Source organism: Cryptotermes secundus, unplaced genomic scaffold (genome assembly GCF_002891405.2).
Source record: "Cryptotermes secundus unplaced genomic scaffold, Csec_1.0 scaffold68, whole genome shotgun sequence".
NCBI lineage: Eukaryota > Metazoa > Arthropoda > Insecta > Blattodea > Kalotermitidae > Cryptotermes > Cryptotermes secundus.
Window position 1 is genome coordinate 510,591 of NW_019722422.1, and position 19,547 is coordinate 530,137.

At 39.2% G+C, this 19,547-nt stretch overlaps 2 protein-coding genes across 11 annotated transcripts in view; one reads left to right on the forward strand and one right to left on the reverse strand.

The window, feature by feature from the left end:
• LOC111861268 (EGF domain-specific O-linked N-acetylglucosamine transferase) overlaps positions 1 to 12,283 on the reverse strand; it is a 36,054-nt gene extending 23,771 nt beyond the window's left edge. For 2 of the 4 annotated variants that reach the window (XM_023845700.2, XM_023845701.2), the window contains exon 1: positions 12,103 to 12,276. The gene's annotated coding sequence lies outside the window, so the exon portion shown is untranslated. Of the gene's footprint in view, positions 1 to 12,102 lie in introns of all 4 variants that reach the window. The other 2 variants (XM_023845695.2, XM_023845697.2) reach the window with 2 other exon arrangements.
• The window catches only part of LOC111861266, a 26,773-nt gene extending 7,463 nt beyond the window's left edge, over positions 1 to 19,310 (forward strand). For 2 of the 7 annotated variants that reach the window (XM_023845690.2, XM_023845691.2), the window contains exons 2-5: positions 10,386 to 10,529; positions 15,200 to 15,395; positions 17,289 to 17,589; positions 17,671 to 19,310. In XM_023845690.2, the coding sequence (XP_023701458.1) occupies positions 15,200 to 15,395; positions 17,289 to 17,589; positions 17,671 to 19,237 (2,064 nt within the window). In that variant the 5' untranslated portion in view covers positions 10,386 to 10,529 and the 3' untranslated portion in view covers positions 19,238 to 19,310. Of the gene's footprint in view, positions 1 to 8,222; positions 8,377 to 10,385; positions 10,530 to 14,716; positions 14,745 to 14,765; positions 14,965 to 15,000; positions 15,015 to 15,199; positions 15,396 to 17,288; positions 17,590 to 17,670 lie in introns of those variants that run through there. The other 5 variants (XM_033750251.1, XM_023845689.2, XM_023845692.2 and 2 more) reach the window with 5 other exon arrangements.
• The last annotated feature ends 237 nt before the right edge of the window (positions 19,311 to 19,547 follow it).

Genomic DNA, 19,547 nt, shown 5'->3' on the forward strand with positions numbered 1-19,547 from the left:
CCATAAATAAATTAATTACAGGAATATTGGCGCAACCTTCTAAGTGTACGAAAAATTACTGTCAGAAACTTTTCCGTAAATATATATTCACATTTGTGAACACCACATATAACATATGCACACATATCGGCATATGTGCATAATAGTTTGTTGGTATGTATGATAATTAGAAGAACGTTCTTCTGAAGTTCTCGTAAAAGTTCCTAGTGTATGGATAGCCACATTCTCTTTAATACATAAGCCTACTTGTAACTGTAAAACTCATAATCGATTCGGAGTAGCACAGGCATTGCGAAATAAGAGATAAGTAACCTGTACGTCACATGTATCATAGTTAGTACAAAAGAGCTCTGATTCTGCCTATGGGCTGAAAACAATGACTCTTAAAAGAGCAAAGGCATGTCTCTGTGGATATCAGAAATGCTGTCCCTTGGCCTAGTGTGAAATGATAGTGTCTGAACATACTAATCAGAAGCTGAAACAAAAGTATGTGTAAACTGCCTAAAGTTTCCCTTAAATATTGAAATTTCCGATATTCAGATGGTTTTATAAACAAACTCATGCCTCATGATGACGTGACCCAACTGTCGCGTGCCTATTTCAGTAGTCACGCAAACGTTACCCTTCTTTCATTACAATTCCTCTGTGTTCCTAAGAACATTTCTATAAGGGAACAATACACAGGTTCACAATGCACCTTCCTCCACCTAAACACCCACTTCATTTGAAGTTTTAAGTAGGTTGTAATTATAGATACGGCCGGTCACGGTAGCCCGGCGGTCTAAGCCATGTACTGTCTTCGCTCGCTTGGAAACCGGGATCGTGGGTTCGAATCCCACTTAGGACATGGATGTCTATGTGCGTTTTTCCGTGTTTGTGTACAGGTAGAGGCCTTGCGACGAGCTGATCACCCGACCAAGGAGTCCTACTGTATGTCTAAGATCTAGAAAAACCGAAGTGAACGGAGAAGTTCATGGAGGTAGGCCTAGGCCCACTGGGGCTGTAGTGCCAAGGAAAAAAATATAGATACATTGTCTTGGCTTTGCGACAGTGCTCTCTTAGCAAATGTACGTAGTTTATCTATAGCAGTTGCGTTTCCTTGCTTCTTCTAATCTCCTCTCCCAACCCCACCCAAAGAAATAAGAAAAAAGAAAAACCGTAACATCATTTACAAGCGCTAATTTTGTTGAGCAAAAATTTATAGTACGAATTTCCTCATCTGAATGCTCTATTCGCCAGAACTTCTCCTCCTTGAGAATTGTTGTTCTAAGTGCAACATTTCAGGCGGAATATCATATCAAGCGAATACAAAATTAGACTGCTAATACTAAAAAAAAAAAGGAGGAAACTAGTGGAAATTTGTAAGCTCACCCCTAGTCAGAGCATGTACATCTGAGAGGTGCGTTTTTCATGATATCTTACGGGTCGTCGGCAGTTTCGATTTTCTTTTTCACGCTAGTATTTTTTTAGCCCGTTGTACAGTGTAGTCCTATAAGCAGATCCCTACATTTTAGAGGAAGAGGTAGCTACGTTTTAAGAAGGAACCTAATTAATTTCCTTACTTCCTCCGGTGGGCCTGAGAGGCCACCACTACCACTACTTCGCTGTGTATTTAATGTATAGACATACGCTCATTATGAAAACAGTATTATAAAAGATGATTTTTTAAAACAAGAACCCGAAGTTAGGAATGTTCCGCCAAAATGGCCCTACACCTCTGATACGTGACACTGCTAACACTCGTAACGTTGGGTTCTCGTTCAAGAATATCACCCTCTACAATAACACTCTCTCGCAAACAGATAGTGAATCATGCCAATGCAGGAACTGAATTACAGATAAGCAAACAGGACACGTGCCAGACAGCAGGCAGCGTGTATTCGACGTTATTTCAAAAACATGCGAGATTATGATATTGTTGCAGAGATTGCGTCTACAGACAGAACGGATCTCAAAGGTAGCAGCAGAATAGGTACAGTATTACATTTGTCTGTCCGAGGTCTGGCACGTCCATGCCACTGACTTAAAAAAAAAAGATTTTATTACAGGAAATGAAGTGATATCCAGTTTGTGGGCCCTGTGACTGAAACAACCAACAAAATCCTGTTTAGTGCCAACTGCTTTGCTTTCTTTGTTAATTGACACAACTGGAGAAGTCTTAATATATTTCACCGTTTACTTTTATTGGATTGAACTCTTAACAGAGGTATTCGTAGCACTAATGTAAGTAAAAGTTTTGTAATATGTAGAACAGAATTTACTGTTGAGTTGTGCGTGACCGTAAACCATTAAACACGTGGTTTACAATGCACAGTATCTTTCATGGCTATAATTTTTGGTTTATATTTTCTTTTATAACAGTAATTTACTATTATTCCCCACTTCCTTTTCACGTTTAAGCTTGACTCTATATTAAATTTCATACATTCCTTATCTTCTTTAATTTCGTGCACATTATCTCTTGATATAACAATTCCTCGATAGCATTCTATCTTCCACCTTTTGTCTTCGGGCTGCCCAGTAGTATGTATTTAGCGTCTTCCTATCTTATACACAGTGGACAATTTATTTTGTAAGATTTGAGGCTTTCACGGCGGTGACTATGAAGAAAGCAGTCNTTGAACCACGCTGCAAAATCAGTGCAAGTTACATTCACCGCGAAACGCATAATTTGTACGCAGGTTACCATCAATAATATGCAAACACCGGTTAAAACCGAAGTAAAATACTTGGGATTATACTTCGACCAAATATGACATGGCAGAAACACGTCAAAACAAAGCGCTAGAAATTAAATTTAAAACTAGGTGAAATATCTTGTCTTTTGGGCCGTAAATCCAAGCTATCCATAGAAACCAAACTTATTTTATATAATGGCATAATAAAACCAATATGTACAAATGGTATACAGCTATGGGGGCTGTAGAAAACCATCAAACACAAAAATAATTCACAGACTTCAATTTCTTGCGCTCAGTAGCTAAAGTACCTTGGTATGTCTCCAACTTTACTATCCACAATGATCTGCAAATCCCATTTTTCATAGAATACATGGATTGTCAACACTCTTCCATCAAAGTACACTTGGACACAATAGCAGACTAGTTGAAAAAATTAGCAACCCACCAAATGTAAGGAGATTGAGGAGACAGGGGCCGTCTGACCTACCGCAACCCACAGATGACGAAGAATAAAACCATCACCATTCCTCCAAAGGGCCTGTCAGAGTGTCATCAGTGGATGGCTTCTCTACTCAAGACACCTACTTAGAACAAATTTAGTTGTTACTCCATATTATCAAGAGTAGGTTTTAAATATGCTATTAATTAAATAAAAACACGCTGCACAATTTGTTTTAGTCTAGTGCGCCATTCGTCATATTGTTCCTTATCCAGTATATAACAGAGTTATATTATACATAATGATAAGAGTATTCCGAGATGATTTACATTTAAATACACCAACAATACCGAACAAGTAGGTACTATACCCCATTAAGGCCTGTAATACTATTTAATATTCTCTATACGTTATCATTGAGATGTGATGGAAGTATACGTGGTCAAATGGGACAACCAGAGCACTGAAACAGCAGATTACACATTTTTACAAAGAAACGATGGAGTTCAGTGGCGCGCTCTTCTGACCACGTCTATAAATATTCGGGTCCATATAATTTTTTAATTTCTTGAATAGCTGAGCAACTATCAACTTCTCAAGAAAGAATTCTCCCAATTATATTAGTTAGTTAGAAGCAGATCATACATATTTTCCTGGTATTTATGAAAAAAATATTATTTACGGCAGATAAAAGATTTCATTCTTTCATCAGTGGCTCTACAGCTCCTTGTTGGGCCCTGACCTCTTCTTAAGTTTCGTAATCTTTTTTCTACACAGATAGCAGGACTCCTTCGACGAGTGATGCAAGGTCGGTACCTACACACAGGACGAGACAAACACAGAATAAACGCACATAGACACCAATGCATTGTGTGGGATTCGAACCCATTATCCTAGCTTTCGAGCGAGCGAAGACAGTTCATGCCTTAGACCGTCCGGCCACTGTATCGGCGACACAAGGTTTAAAGTGAACAATTTTAATACAAAGTCGCTTTCAGACCGTTCATGGAAGTCGCGGAAACCTGTGGAAATTTTAACCCATTCCCAGCTCAGCAGTGACTCAGTTTGCTGTTCCACAAATATCTAGCGCCTGCGCTCCGTAGACTACACGCCTTACTGAAGTGACAGAGAAATTGCCGCATCAGTGACATTCACAGTATTTTAAGTTCTGTTTGATCAATACATAATGACGCTGCATCAAATACACGTTACACAACGATGGGTGTGACTGACTGGATGAGTAAGAATGGTGATTGGGTGCGGCAGAATATTGTAGAAATCTGTTTTTATGCAATATCTTTGTATTTACTGGGGACACTGAAGAAATTCCTGCACGTGACACTCGTTAACTTAAGATATGAAGTAATGATATTAAACTCCTCTAGAGTCGTAGTTCTCTCCACGGAAAACTTGTCTTGAACAGTTTCGCCTTAAAGTAAGCCAATAAATGTGTCTGGCGTTCATACTTTTATGCTTTTTTAAAGGCAGGTTCTAGGAATCTACGTATGTTTCCGTGATAAAGAGAGCACATAAGGTTCACTATCGCCTTGCATAATTAGATTGCCAATTTTGTGTACACTGTTACCCTCGGCACGTCAGATCTTGCAGACAATTAACTCTTAATCAGTCGAAAACCTTCGCGCTATTATTGACTTACGGATTTTTTAAAATTTCAGGGGGAGGGGTTTCGGAACTTACATTTAGTTGGCTTCCAAAGGTAAAGGTAAAGCTGTTCCTGTGCTTAACTAAGTAATTAAGCACTACGCCATGAAGGCGTATGGGACAGTGGGTGTATAGACCCACATTTTCTAGACCACGGCACTAGTTGGAGGTGAGTGGTCAGCTTCACGCCCTTGCCGCTTTAACTCCGGGGGGAAAAGCGCCTGTACGCATTGGATAGGAGGTTCGGTGGACTCCAAAGGTTGTCTGGACGACAAGGAAAAGAGAAAAGTTTTGACACCTCAGATGTCAAGCCCGTAGCTAGTCGCCATACTGACTGCGCTATCCCGACTCCTAGTTGGCTTCCAAAAGTGTATTTATTCACAAACTAGTTTATTCAGACTTCTCAAGGGACCTAATATCTTACCAAAACAGTGCACATATATGCTTATGTTTGTTAATAACATCTGATTTGTATATTTCTCTATTTAATTACCATTTTAACCAGATTATAGCTAATTTATTTCTCGCTCGTGCTTTAAACAAAACACACGAAATGTAATAATGTGAGAATATAAAAAGGAGGTTGTTCAATTAATGTCAGGATATTTAATCTCATTCAAAATATTCTTTGTTGCAATACAGTATGTTAAATTAATTATGAAACTATGGCCGTCCTAACAAATGGTTATTCAGATGCTAAGAAATATAGATTTTAATTTTGTGCAGTGATTTGCATTTGGGTTTGTACAATACTCTTCCTGTTAGGGTCAATAGTGTCGTATTTATCCCAGTTTTAAGAGGATAATTAGTCCCCCATATTCAGCAGTCTATGTGGTTATGTTGTATATTTTTTTTGGTAGTGGGCTGGGACTAAGTCCCTTGTACTGCGGCCACTTCTGGCCCCAGATGATAGATGAGGGTGATTGTGGAGCAATTAGTGGAATGAAGATTGGCAGGGGAAACAGAAGTACTTGCAGAAAATCTGCCCCAGCGCCGCTTTGTCAACCACAAATCCCACGTGACCACACCCGGGCTCGAACCCGGGCCGCCGCGGTGGGAAGCCAGAGACTAACCGCTTGAGTATGGCGCGGCCTGTGGTTATGTTGTATCCTAGCGCCGTGTTGCAGTTGGTATTAGAATTTATTTTTCAGTTTTTTTACCGTCCACCATGTAACAATATCAAGACTTAAAACTAACCCTTTTAAATTCTTCACTGCACTACTGTTTAGACATATTCGGCCACCATCAGCTGTGCCTTCCGCACTACTGCGATCGCAGTACACATTGTCAATGTTCTCATGATGCAGTTTTCTCTTCTCCTATTAACTTCTGTCTCTTACGTGCAATCCCAGTCTAAGGCCCTACTGTATCATTCAATAGTTACATATACAAGATTCAACTGACATGTGGGGATACATTTCGGCACGAGTTCCAAATAACAAAAAATAAAAAAGTGTCCATATCAACATGTGTCCGGAACTATTTAATTTTGTTTTGGACAAATATGATATGGACACTTTTTCTTATTTTCATACGCGGAACTTGGGCCCATAGTTTGTCCGCACCTTTCAGTGACATCTATATAAATGTGTGTTCATTATTTTTTTCTGTGAGCTCTTTTCGGTTTTCGCCCAAACTAAGCAGGTAGTTCGTGTCGGCTTATTGAATACACATTCAGCTGACCCGCATTTAAGTTATAGGTCTAATAATGCTAAAAATACATACTGTCACGTGTATGAGCGACTATAGACGGAGTCTGTATTGGCAACTGGATTCATTGAATTCTTAACAGTTCGTAACTACAAGTAACTAAGCGCTATCCCTAATTCACACACTCTGCAGTTCACTACAGTGCTCAGAAGTCTTCTCAGTCTGCTGTAGCTTCGCCGGTTATCGCCTTGGTAACGGCTTCCAATGCTGTAACTTCCTCAGCTTCCGTGTTCACGTAGTTACTGGCCGGCCACTGTCTCACAACTCACTCCCAGGCTGGCAGCCATCTCACATCAACATCCTATTCTTCTCACTGTCGTCTAAAGACTCGAAATCGCAGCTGCTCCTCATTACATAACCTCGACACAGACCGCACAGAAAACACCTCTCCCAGCAGTTCTTCTATTGTTGTGAAACGTAGAAATAGTATGGACTGCCTAGAGCACAGGGCCTCCCAGTTACTCCATTGTTGCTTGTTATCAATCTGTCGTGGTTATTACCTAGGAACAACCGTTGTTTACAGAGCCATTACCTAGCAACATCTATTGAATAGCTATTTATTTAGGTGTCGTTGCCTGGCAACGGATCCACATGCCACAATATGTTTAAAAGTGAACACTACCCGTCTGAGAGACTGAAACTAATCCTAATAGTAGGTAAATTAATTTTCTCTGTGTTCAGTTAATTAAGCACAAACCCATGAAGACTTATGGGGGATTAGATGTCTCTTTTCCTCCGTTCCTAATCTGCGCACTGGTGAGTGGTCAGCTTCGAACTCCGCCGCTCTACTCTCGTGGGAAGAGCCCTATCTATCCATTGGATTTGAGGCTGGGTGGGTCCTAGAGTCATCTGGACGCTGTGGAATGGAGAAAAATACATTTTCCCTGCCAGGAATTGAACCCCGGCCCTTCATCCCGTATCCCATTGCTATACTGACCGAGCAAGTTAAGTTATATTTATAAAATTCGGTTCCTGCTCCACAAAGATGCGGCTGGTTGTTCCTTACGAATACCAGCCAATTGAAGCTATTTAGAAATAAAATCTGTATTTATTCTGAGAATCATACAAGCGTACAAATAAGCTTTGTTGGCATAATATAGAGTTTTAAAAGTTAAAACACGCAATGCGTATAGTAAGAGTTAAACACAATATGATCGAGGGTTACTTAGGCCCCCCATACACACACAGTTTGGCCTTCCGATCGACCTTACAGGCAAAACTGTGACAGTTTACCCCCTCCCTTTCCTCCCCATACACGCGTAGATAAAGCGGCAGGCTTCATGCCACAATCTCGGTCTTCCAGCCTATAATGTTGAGTCACACACGTCACGTGCTACGGTCCTGCAGGCAGAACTGACGGACTGACGGGTTTCCCACAGGCCAACAGTCCAAACGATTGGCCGGCCGGACGCACCACACACGTCAGTTTTTCCTTTCAGTCTTCAACTGTGCAGGCCGAACTGGAGGCCAAACTATGTAGGGGGGGGGGCCTTAGAGACGGCTCTCTTATCTGGGCGGAGCAAATTACGTACTTAAGTAATCTGTCACAGACGGAACTGCGCAACGAAGACTTGGTTTAACCCGATAATGATACACTCATAACAAGACGCACTCATCTTTTTCACACGTGTGCCCACATGAATCAGCCTTCTTATATTAGAGACGATATGTCACCATTCTCGCATTAGGTCTAATAGCTTGTTTATTAGCTGTCCGTGAAATTAGAAGTTGGAGAGAGTATTACAACGTTAAAATATTCCTACCTATTTATAATATTTGTGTCTCTGACGTAAAAGCGGCAGTGTATTTTGGAGAATTTGTTGGTGTCAGAATATCAGTCACTGCCATCAGAAGTTACATCGACCCAGTTTACGTAATTTTAAGGTAAGAGAACTCCACAGAAACAGGCAGACCTACAAGACAATTCAGCAGCTTAAAACACAATCTGTCTCTCGCGAGGAGAAAAAAATTTTGGACCGAATTTAAGGGACAGGAGCAGGTGCTGTCCCCCAACTTTCTCTAAAAGACAGAAATAGAATTCACAGATGTTTCTGAGATATCTGCTTTTCTAAATAGCGGAAAGTTAGTCTCCGCTCTGGACGACATGGAGGAGTGAATATTCTTGCCCCCAACGGGACTCGAACTCCGACCCCTTGATCGTACAGTCCGTAGCCAGTTGCTATACAGACTACGCTATCCTTGTTTTTCAGGTTATTTTCGGGCTATACGGATGAATATTCAGCAGTACGTTTACAAAAATATAAGCCTACATTAAAATACGAAAATTTGAAAAGGACATCATTTTTATTCTACCTCGAACACATTCGGGTTCCTGCACTGAAACACAGGTTATGCTATTTTCTGCTTAGGTTACGTATTTAGGGTCAGTGCTCCAGATGCAAAGAATATACAGCGCAGATTGAAGTTCAGAAATAAGCATTAATGATGACCAGAAAGTAGTATGGAAGGCAGTGGTCTTGTCCTGTTTCAATCTTCTAGTTTAGTGTCGAACTGAAGAGACTAAAGAAACCCACAAAAATCCTAGCCGAGATAGACCACATAATTGGTGTCTGGAATAGTACCTTTACCTGTTCCTAGGTTCGTGCTACAGCAAATCACTTAAGCAGCCAGAGACACTGCATATGTTAAATTAGTCCATCATTACAAATTTACAACACCTTCTACTCTTGATAGTCTGTTTATTAGAGTAGCTTTTGTGGCCAGTCATTTTCAAGTTCCATAACTTTTCTTGGCAAGTAAGGCGTAATTTCGGCCTTTTTAATATTATTATCAAGTTTCAATAATTCCCAATGCACAATTTATGCTTTATAAAGTTCCGAAAGATTATTTGTAGTTTAATTGTGGTCAAATTACATCCGGCTCCGAGGGGGCAAAGACAGAAAACGTTTGAAGACAACGTGTCTTGCAGAAATATCACTTCATCCCTATAAGGACTCTAATCAACGACATCCCTCTATCAGACAAAAATCCATCTCTATTTGGCTGATCTTAAATATCCAGTTCATTATGCAATCAGCATAAGCCAATCACGTAACACCGCTGGAAGAAACCAGTTCTCAGAAAAAAAACTGTGGACCCAGACTTCGAAGTAATCATCTTCAAATATCGGAGAATTTAGCTATGCTTTTCGAAAACAAAATTTGACAGTTATGCGTATCAAAAGGCTCAAATCCATTCCCCAGAAGGAAAAAAAAGTCTCCTATAGTGATATTATCTTAATTGCAGTCACTCAAGCTGAATGTATGACAAGGAAGATGGCCTCTGTCCGCGCAAAAATGTGACATAACTCATTAATAAATTTGGTTGTCCCTTAAGATATGGATAAAGAGACTGTATATACGTATGATCATGTAGGAAATGTAACAGGTTTTGACTGGCAAAACTAGTCCGGGTGGAATCAGTTGCCTTTCGAAACAAACCGAGGGGATTACGCTACAACAATCTCTTTATTACTTAGCAGCGGCCCTGACACTGCTTTACTCTACTGACCCCATCAGCAAAATCGGGTTTTAGAGATCAGCAATAACTGTCCCACTCTACGTATTTTAATGTTTCATTTTTCTCCTAGGCACTTCACACTCGACAAAGAACTGATGGATCCACCTTTCCTTGCAACACAACACATAAACAATAATGTACATTCAGCATTCTTGAAAACTACGCTTCCCCACAACTTGAAGGGGGGGTGTTAACATCATCTTCCAAATTTTAAAAACTTGCTTCTCCGTTAATGTGTGTTGGAAAATCAGTGATACTTAAGTGGAATGAATTGGCTACATTTTCCATACTAATGACTTCTGTTCCATTTTTATGATCTAGGGAACCTTACTTATTGAGAACCTTCACAGATATGCTTTCCTCTTTTGTTTCAGGGTGGAGACCTATGAATTTAAGCAAGAAGTATCTCAATCCGGTATCATGAATATTGGGGCTGAAAATATGAGAACGAATTGAGGACAATGCGGTAGATTTAAGAGTTATAAATTGGAACTGCTTCTCATTAGCATATATTGCAGGTAATTATGTGCTATAAAGGTAAAAAAAAAATTAAAAAATAAAGGTATTCCTGTAACAGGCCTTGGAGGCCCATAGGGTTGTGAGATGTTGAGGCTCCAACATTTTCTACACAATCGGTTCACAGATGGCAGTGAGGTTGTCAGCCTTACACACAGGCTACCCTTTACCCCCGAGCAAGATTCCTGGTACTAATTTCTACTAGAGGTTGAGTCGACCCCAGGACCATAGTGCTGCTGGAAGGATTTGCTACATATATTTTAAATTATATTATTATTTTCAACCAAATAATAAAGCAGTTCTTTCACATAATTAATTTGTTTGAGAACTTATTTCAACTACTGATTTCCTTTTCTTGAAATCTGATAAATGAAAATTACTGAACATTTTAAGAAAATTCCTCTCCAGGTGCATTCGAATGTTCCTGGAGAAAATCGAAGTCACGAAAATTGAATTAAAAATAAGAAATCTGTGGACCGTTCCTAGTGTCGGCTCACTGAATTCAAGTACCTATGCACTCTTTACCCATTTCAGTTCTATGCATAAGAGAATCGTTTAGGAAAAATGGTTAGTATACTATGAATTCGTCATTAGTTCACAAAAGTGTAACATCCCCTATCCCCTTTCTCCAGTTACAGTCACCAGTGCTTTTGCAATAGTATGAATAATTGTTTACCTTGGAACTAACATAAAAATAACAATATTTGATATATTGCTTGGGATGGTGAAAATTAAAAAAAAAAAAACATAGTGGAAACGAACGTGACCCTGTATAATGTTACGTTTGTTATTAACAAAGATGGAACAGCAGTTTATGCCTTCAACGCCGAAGGGTCATAGTAGTGTGTAGCATTACTTCTTTCTATATTGCGAGTCCTAGGTTCAACACTCGGTCCCAAGAAGATGTGCCCTTATTTTCTCGAGGCGTTCCTCAATCCTTCATGACAAATGCTTTGATAGTATATTTGATAGGTCACGGCCGCTTAATCATCCTGTCATTTGAAGCGGCATAATGCTAAGGCCAAAACTGGTGGAACTATAACACCACTACCCCTCATGTGTTCGTAGCGCATTGCGCAATTAAATAAGCAATGCACAAAATAAATTTGAAACAAATGAAGCAGTAAGGAATGTCTGTTTCTAGGTGCCTGTATATCCATTACGTACTAGACCACGACAATCTGTTGTAGGTTCTGAAGGGTTCTGACGATGGTGTATAACACTCAGCATCACTGGGATTTTGGATTTTGCCCATCATACAATGATTGAGGTTAGCTCTTTCTAAGGCACCCAACTGAGTAGTTGTCTTCAACATTCACCTGAGGATGGAAGTAATTAAGTTTCCGAAACGTTGTCTTTTCTAGTTTCTAGATTATTGAACGATGGACAAAATCCATAAACCCCGTGATTCTGATAATATTTTGCTTGAGTTACTCTGCAGTGACATTGATCCCGTACATGTTACATATGGGATCATACAAACTACACTGAGAACATTGATGCCTGTTTCATTATAGAGGTACTATCTATAAATTGACGCCTTTTATTGTATTTGATTGTTTGCTATTTACTTACTCCCTGTTGTGGCACTGTTGCTTACAGCTTCACTTCTTATTTCCGAATAGTCGTGCTATTGCTTGTTGCCTCGTGATCATTGCACTCCTGGTCTTGCAAGACTGATAGGCATCCTTACTCGAATGACAGGAAACAGAATTATGGCTAATGTTGCCAACATCTGCGGTCTCATCGGTTTCCGAGACCAATTCTAATGGGGCTACAAGGCCTATACTAAAATATTTGGACCGAAGAGAGATGAAGTGACAGGAGGTTGGAGAAAACTGCATAATGAAGAGCTTCATAACTTGTACTCTTCTCCAAGTATAATTAGAATGATCAAGTCAAGGAGGATGAGGTGGGCAGGTCATGTAGCACGAATGGGGAGACGAAGAATGCGAATAGGATATTGGTGGGAAAGNCTAAGCCCCTTGTACTGCGACCGCTTCTGGCCTATTGTACCAGCCCCAGATGATACGTGAGGGTGATTGTGGAGCAATTGATGGAATAAAGATTGGCAGGGGAAACCAAAGTACTCGGAGAAAACCTGTCCCAGCGCCACTTTGTCCACCACAATTCCCACTTGACCAGACCAGGGATCGAACCCGGACCGCCGCGGTGGGAAGCCAGCGACTAACCGCTTGAGCTATGGCGCGGCCCATACTAAAAGTTCATGACGATGGTATGTTAATACAATGATTGATTTTTTGTATATGGTACAGTTTCCTATTTTTGTTTAAAACAAAGTTTTGGAGAACGTATTCTGCCTCCGTCCTCAGGCAAAATGCCTATTCACTTGGGCCCAATCGATAAAGTTAGTTCCTATCTCCGGGCAACGAATTAGGCTTTTGGCCTCAGGATAGAGACAAAACCCTATCCAAAAATCAAGCTTTGTAAGGCCAATGCCGTTTTCCCTAGAGTTTAAACTAATTCTTAATACTTTTTGCTATTTTTATGTAAGCAACACTGCTCTCACTTGCCCATCAAGCGACTACTTGACATGATTTTGGTGATTTATTGAAGAAAAATTTAAAGACTTCGCCAAATATATTCGCCATTTCTGTCCGTATGCCCCTATGTAGGAAATCGAAAACAAATATATGAAATATCCTGAAATGTGATAATGGGATGCTTCATTATAATTTGTTTACACGTTCTAATTTCTATTAAAATTCGATATGGACGTACATTTTGCATGAATGTCGAGTTTAAATGCGTTTCTGCGCCTATCTGGAGCGGTAAATACTTAAAAGTTTGTGACGATGGGACCTTAGCACAAATATTATATTTTTGGACATTATCCTTCGTTTTATCTTTATCTAAAACCCGTCCTGTTTATTTTTCAAAACACAACGTTTCGGATGTTGAATTCTGTCTCCGTCTTCTGGTAAAACCTACTGAGTTGAAGACTAGCTCTATCGATTGGGCCCAAACGAGTAGGTTTTACTTGAAGACCTAGACAGAATTGTCTTCGAAACGTTGTGGTTTGAAAAGAAAAAAAAACAAGAATGTTTTTAGATAAAGACAAGACGATGGATAATGTCCAGAAACATAATATTTATACGGTAAAAATTAACCGGAACAAAAATATTTAGAACAGAAGTAGTGAAGAAAAATAATACAAATATACGTGTATCATGCTCAATACATTCTTTCCGTAAATCTTGCCATTTTCAAGATACTTGAAAAGAGGAATTCTTATGCTGTCGTAAGTTCAGAACCACTCATTGACGATGGTAAAGTCACAAATTAATCTTGAACCACTTATGTTTCATGAAGACAGGTACTACGAAAGTAATGTCCACATTAACAGGCTAATTACCGGTTCGTATTCCATAAAATTATTTGATGTGATGCTCCCATGGAGAGAGGTTTTAATAATCTCGAAGTGTTTTTTTAATTAAAAGAGGCAATTATCAGATATATATATATATAAATATTTGTGTAGACTTAATTCAAAATTGCCAGTCACGGTAGCCGAGCTCTCTAAGGCATGCACTGTCTTCGTTCGCTCGGAAGCCGAGATCGTGGGTTCGAATCCCACTCAGGACATGGATGTTTGTGTGCGTTTTTCTGTGTTTATCTACGGGTAGAGGCCTTGCGACGAGCTGATCACTCGCCCAAGGAGTCCTACTTTATGTCTAAGATCTAGAAAAACCGAAGTGAACGGAGAAGTTCATGGAGGTAGGCCTAGGCCCACTGGGGATGTAGTGCCAACGAAAAAAAAAAATATTCAAAATTAGAATGATATATATGGAGAGTAGGGCACTTGCGGAGATGTTAAAATGTGGTACTTGGGGGCTGTAAGCCAGCTGCAGGCTAGAACGCTGTGTAATTCCAGTGGCATGCCTTTAATTGGCGATGTTGAGGACAGGTCCTTGAGGGCTGACTGCGCGCTACCTGCAGATTAGACCGGATTGGAATGCTATGTTATCCTATTTTATTGTCATATAGTAATTTAAAGTGACCTCAAAGATGGGGTTAGAGACATCACTATCTTTTAGACGTACTGCCACAGTCAATAAGTTCGTGGAATGGCCGCAAAGCGTCGTACGGGAATTTACTGCCAGTGTGTTTCAGCAATATTTTCGACAGCTATATCAACGTTGGCAGACTTGCATAGCGGCCAATGGTAACTATTTTGAGGGCCGATGTGGATCTGCGTAAGTGTGTGTAAATATATTGTAACATGATGCGATAAAACCACATTCCACGAACTTAATGACTCTAACACGTATTTTGCGTTGTACGTTACTGTAAATGTGGAATCTTTAAGAATTGAGACGTCGAGGCTCCTACATTCTCTAGACAATCGGCTCACAGACGGCGCTGGACTTGTCGGTCTTAAGCGTTGGCCTCCCTTTACTCCTAGGATGATTCCTGGTACTCATTTCTGTTGGAGGCTGAGTAGATTCTAGGGTCATAGTGCGGCTGTAAGGGTTAGGTTAATTGAAAAATCCAATGACCTCATCGGGAATCGAACCCACAACATTTCGGCTTGTAGCGCTACACTGCACTACCTCATGCCCGTCTACTTTTAATTGTTGCATGTTTTCTCTCTTGCCCAGAGTTTTTACATTTTGTGTTGTGATGGAACTTTCGTTTTTGCTTTTTTAAGATGGAGCCTCAACAACTCTTGAAATTCCAGCCTGATCCATCATCTGGTATTTATAACAAGAATGAAAAGAAAGCTGCATCTTTCCGACGATGGCTGTTATGGATACCTATAGTTATATTTGCATCTTTTCTTTATATCTTTGATATCGGAGGAGAAATGCATTATCGCTTTCCACTGCCAAGCAATATAACAGCCAGTAAGTATGAAGCCCCAGAAACATTGCCAGCAGTAAGCTTCATAATGTGCCAGAGCTGAAATTTGGGTACTTTTGACAGAGCTTAATAAAATAATTTTGTGTTTTTTGGTATAATTAATAATCATAACTGGTTTGGAGTACATAACTGCATTTTCTTGTGGGTTTATTATTACAGCGAAATACACTCCCCCCCAAAAAAAATTATATAATGTTTCAATGGAATGCCCAATTTGCTGAAATGTCAATACACAAGGTGTAAAATCAAGATTGGTTGCACTGCTCATCAAGAGAGGACATAAACTGCTTGATGAACGTCAGAACAGAGTCTGTTCTCTCAGGAATGGATCCATGCATATGCAAGCAGAATCTAGTTCAAGGCATGTTAATATTGTCATAGCAAATGGTATTCATGTTCATCTCCTCATTTAGAAAACTAGTTGAGTTGCAATACACGGTACAATTGAAAATGTTTTTCGACATTTTTTATAAAAATAATCTCTTGTGAATACAAACATTCTGAGAAAATAATAACCTAAAACATTTCTTCTTTTCTCACATGAATAAACCGATATAATATACATGGAATATCATTTTGCTATAGAATTAAGCTTGGAATTATTAGTAGCTTTATTGGAGTCTTGGAGCCTTTTCCAGTTTGTGTATTGTCATGTTTCCTTCCACCTGAATGTTTTCAAACACAAGACTCTAAAGAGCACACTAACAGAATATTTGTCTCTTCCACAATACAGAAGTAAAACTTGTTATCTATTTGTATTTAAAATTGAATTCGTCTACCTTAAACGAACAGAGTACAGGTATGTAAGTAGTATGTAGGCCTACTCAGCGGTATCAAATAATGAAAATTTCACCATTATAAGAACAAGAATAATTCTTAGCTTGTTATCGTTTTATTTGAATGTGTATTATTTGTGGTTCAAAATACGTCATAAGTTAGAACATCCTAATTCACTGTCAAAGTCAGATATTCCCAAATTCTTCTGGGCCACAAACTGTATGGGTTTTCTTTGGCAGTCACCAGAATATTAACAAAATGTATTTCAAAATTCTGATTGGAATGATTTGTAAAATGAGAATAATATAATGATTTTATCACGAAATTCACGTGTTTATTTATGCATAAATACAAGTCCTTTACCTTGAAGACGGAGGCAGATCACTGGTAATTTGTGGACCATGAGTATTGAGAAATTTAGTTTCAATGACTTTTTGCAAATAATCATACTGGAATTCTGTCTGGAATAACATCCACAGAAGTACAGTGTTCAAAAAGGAGTAGGTTATATGTTACATGACTTTCCAAATGCTGTGTCTCCCAGCCCAGTCAATCAGAATATATTTCTTGCATATGATTATTCTATATAATAGTCATGCCAACTGGGTGTACCATTATAGCAAACACAAGTTTTGTTTTCAATCTTTTGCTTGTATCCCTTTACTAAATGTTCATTATATCTGGTATATTAGCTAAAGGGATCCCTTTGCCATGTCTCTTCTATGATTGAAGAATATTAAGTAATCGATAACAGGTAACTTATGCAATGAATAGATACATAAGCTTTAGCATGGCATTTGTAACTTCTGTTGGAGTTGTGGGGACAGAAAACTTGATTCATATTTGACACGTATTGAGTTCAGATCTTGGACTATATGTCGGCTCTCTTGACTGGATTTTTCTGAGGTTTTCCTAAGTCTCCAAAGGTAAATTTCCAGGATAATATTGCGAATGAGGCCACAATTGCTACTTTTCACACTCATTCCACTTTATTTTTCTTTAATAATCCTCATATTTGTCACTATATAATCTGAGCTACTGACAATGCTATGAAATGAACATTAAAGCATGAAACAAAAAAACACTTCTCTCTTTTACAGTTACTGTTAAACCAGTTCACAGTGTGAGGTCTGGATTTGTAGTGGACACAACTGGATGTAGGATTCCAGATCTGGATCCATATGATCCAGTTATTCATGAGTTCATAAAAAAGGAAAAGCCACTGAATTGCCATGAGAAACATCCTCTACTTGTTAATGCTAATCTTACATCTCTGTTCATCATGAAGTCTGCATTGCCATTCTTCAATATTAGTGATGAGGACCAGCTGAACTGCTGCTACCAACCATTCTGGAGATCCAAGACACACAGTGGAGATGACAACTTTGACAGCAAAATAACGTGAGAATGAGACATATTAATAATTACTAGTTTGGACACATCTCAATTATTAATCTTATGTGGGATTACTTCTTTTTACAGGTTTGCTGATAACTGTACCTCATTTAAGAATGATGTTTCTGTAGAAGAGGAGTTTGTGAAAGTTATGTGCAGTGTGGATAACCAAGTTGTATATAAAAACTATCACGCTTTTATTCCTATAAAACTAGAAGTAGAGAAACTCTGCCAAGAGAGTAGAAAAAATAAGCCTAGTCAAAATACAGAACATCTTAGCGTACTAGTACTTGGAATGGATGCTGTATCCCGCTTAAATTTCCACCGACAGATGCCGAAAACAGAGAGCCTCTTACGTAAAATTCATGCTATTGAACTCTTTGGATACAACAAAGTAGCTGATAACACATTTCCAAACCTCATTCCAATTCTTTCTGGTCTCTCAGAAAAGGAATTACAACATACGTGTTGGCCAAAATTGACTTCAGTATTTGACAGATGCAACTGGATTTGGAAGAACTTTAGTGCAGCAGGATATCGAACAGCATTTGGAGAAGATGCTGCATGGATGGGATTATTTAGTTATGTGAAACGTGGATTTAAGGAACAGCCAACTGATTATTATGTAAGGCCATTCATAAAAACAGCTGAAGATGATATTGGACACAAAACTCAACTAAATGCAAAATTATGTATAGGGTCAAAAATGTCTGTTGCAGTGCTCCTTGATTATGTATCAAACTTTGCAATCACAATGTCATCTAAAGATACATTTGCATTCTTCTGGGGCACGAGTCTTACACACGATTTCCTTAATTATCCAAGTTTGGGCGATGATCTTCATGAAAGATTTTTAAATCAGCTATTACATACTGGTTCCCTAAATCACACAGTGTTTATCTTTATGAGTGACCATGGAATACGATGGGGAGGAATTCGTGAGACTTACCAAGGACGTTTAGAGGAGAGACTACCATTTGTGTTCTTTGTGTTTCCTGAGTGGTTCAAAAATCTGTATCCCACTGCTATTGCTAACTTACATAAAAATGCTCATCGTCTTACTACTCCCTTTGATATTTATGAAACACTACTAGATATCCTAAGCTTTAAACAAATTGAGAAGGAATCAATACGAAAACGTAGTACAGAACTGGACAAAGGCAAATCAAAACCTAGACAAATCAGTTTATTCCTCCCAGTGCATAAGTCTCGAACTTGCAATGAAGCTGGTATAGACCCACACTGGTGTACATGTCACAAGAGCAAGCCTCTGCCACTGACAGATGCCAAAATAAAAAATATGTCACTGATACTAGTTGAACATCTAAATTCTCTTCTGAAGCCATATGGAGTGTGTTCACAACTTCATCTTGCAGAGGTGAAAAGTGCAACTGTCGAATATCCTTTGGAACATCTGTATGAAAAAACAAAAGATCAGGGATTGAAAGATTACGTGCTTGTGGTACGAACTACACCAGGAGATGCACTGTTTGAAGCTACAGTTCGTCACCACATAGGAAACAGCAGTGTACAAGTCGTTGGTGCTGTTAGCCGAATAAATACATATGGCAGTCAAAGTTCTTGTGTAACAGACTTCCATATGAAACTTTATTGTTACTGTAAATCTTATTTTAGAACAAGAACTAAACTGTGATGAAGGCCGCGCCATAGCTCAAGCGGTTAGTCACTGGCTTCCCACCACGGCAACCCAGGTTCCATCCCAGGTCTGATCAAGTGGGATTTGTGGTGGACAAAGTGGCGCTGGGGAGTGTTTTCTCCGAGTACTTTGGTTTCCCCTGCCAATCTTCATTCCACCAAATTCTCCATCATCATAGTCACCTGGGACAGGCTACAATAGGCCAATCAGTGGCCGCCGTGCTGAGTGGACCCAGTTGGACTCCACCCCCTCTAAGCGAAATTAATTAAACTGTGATGAAACACCGATTTTGCAAAAATATTTCTGG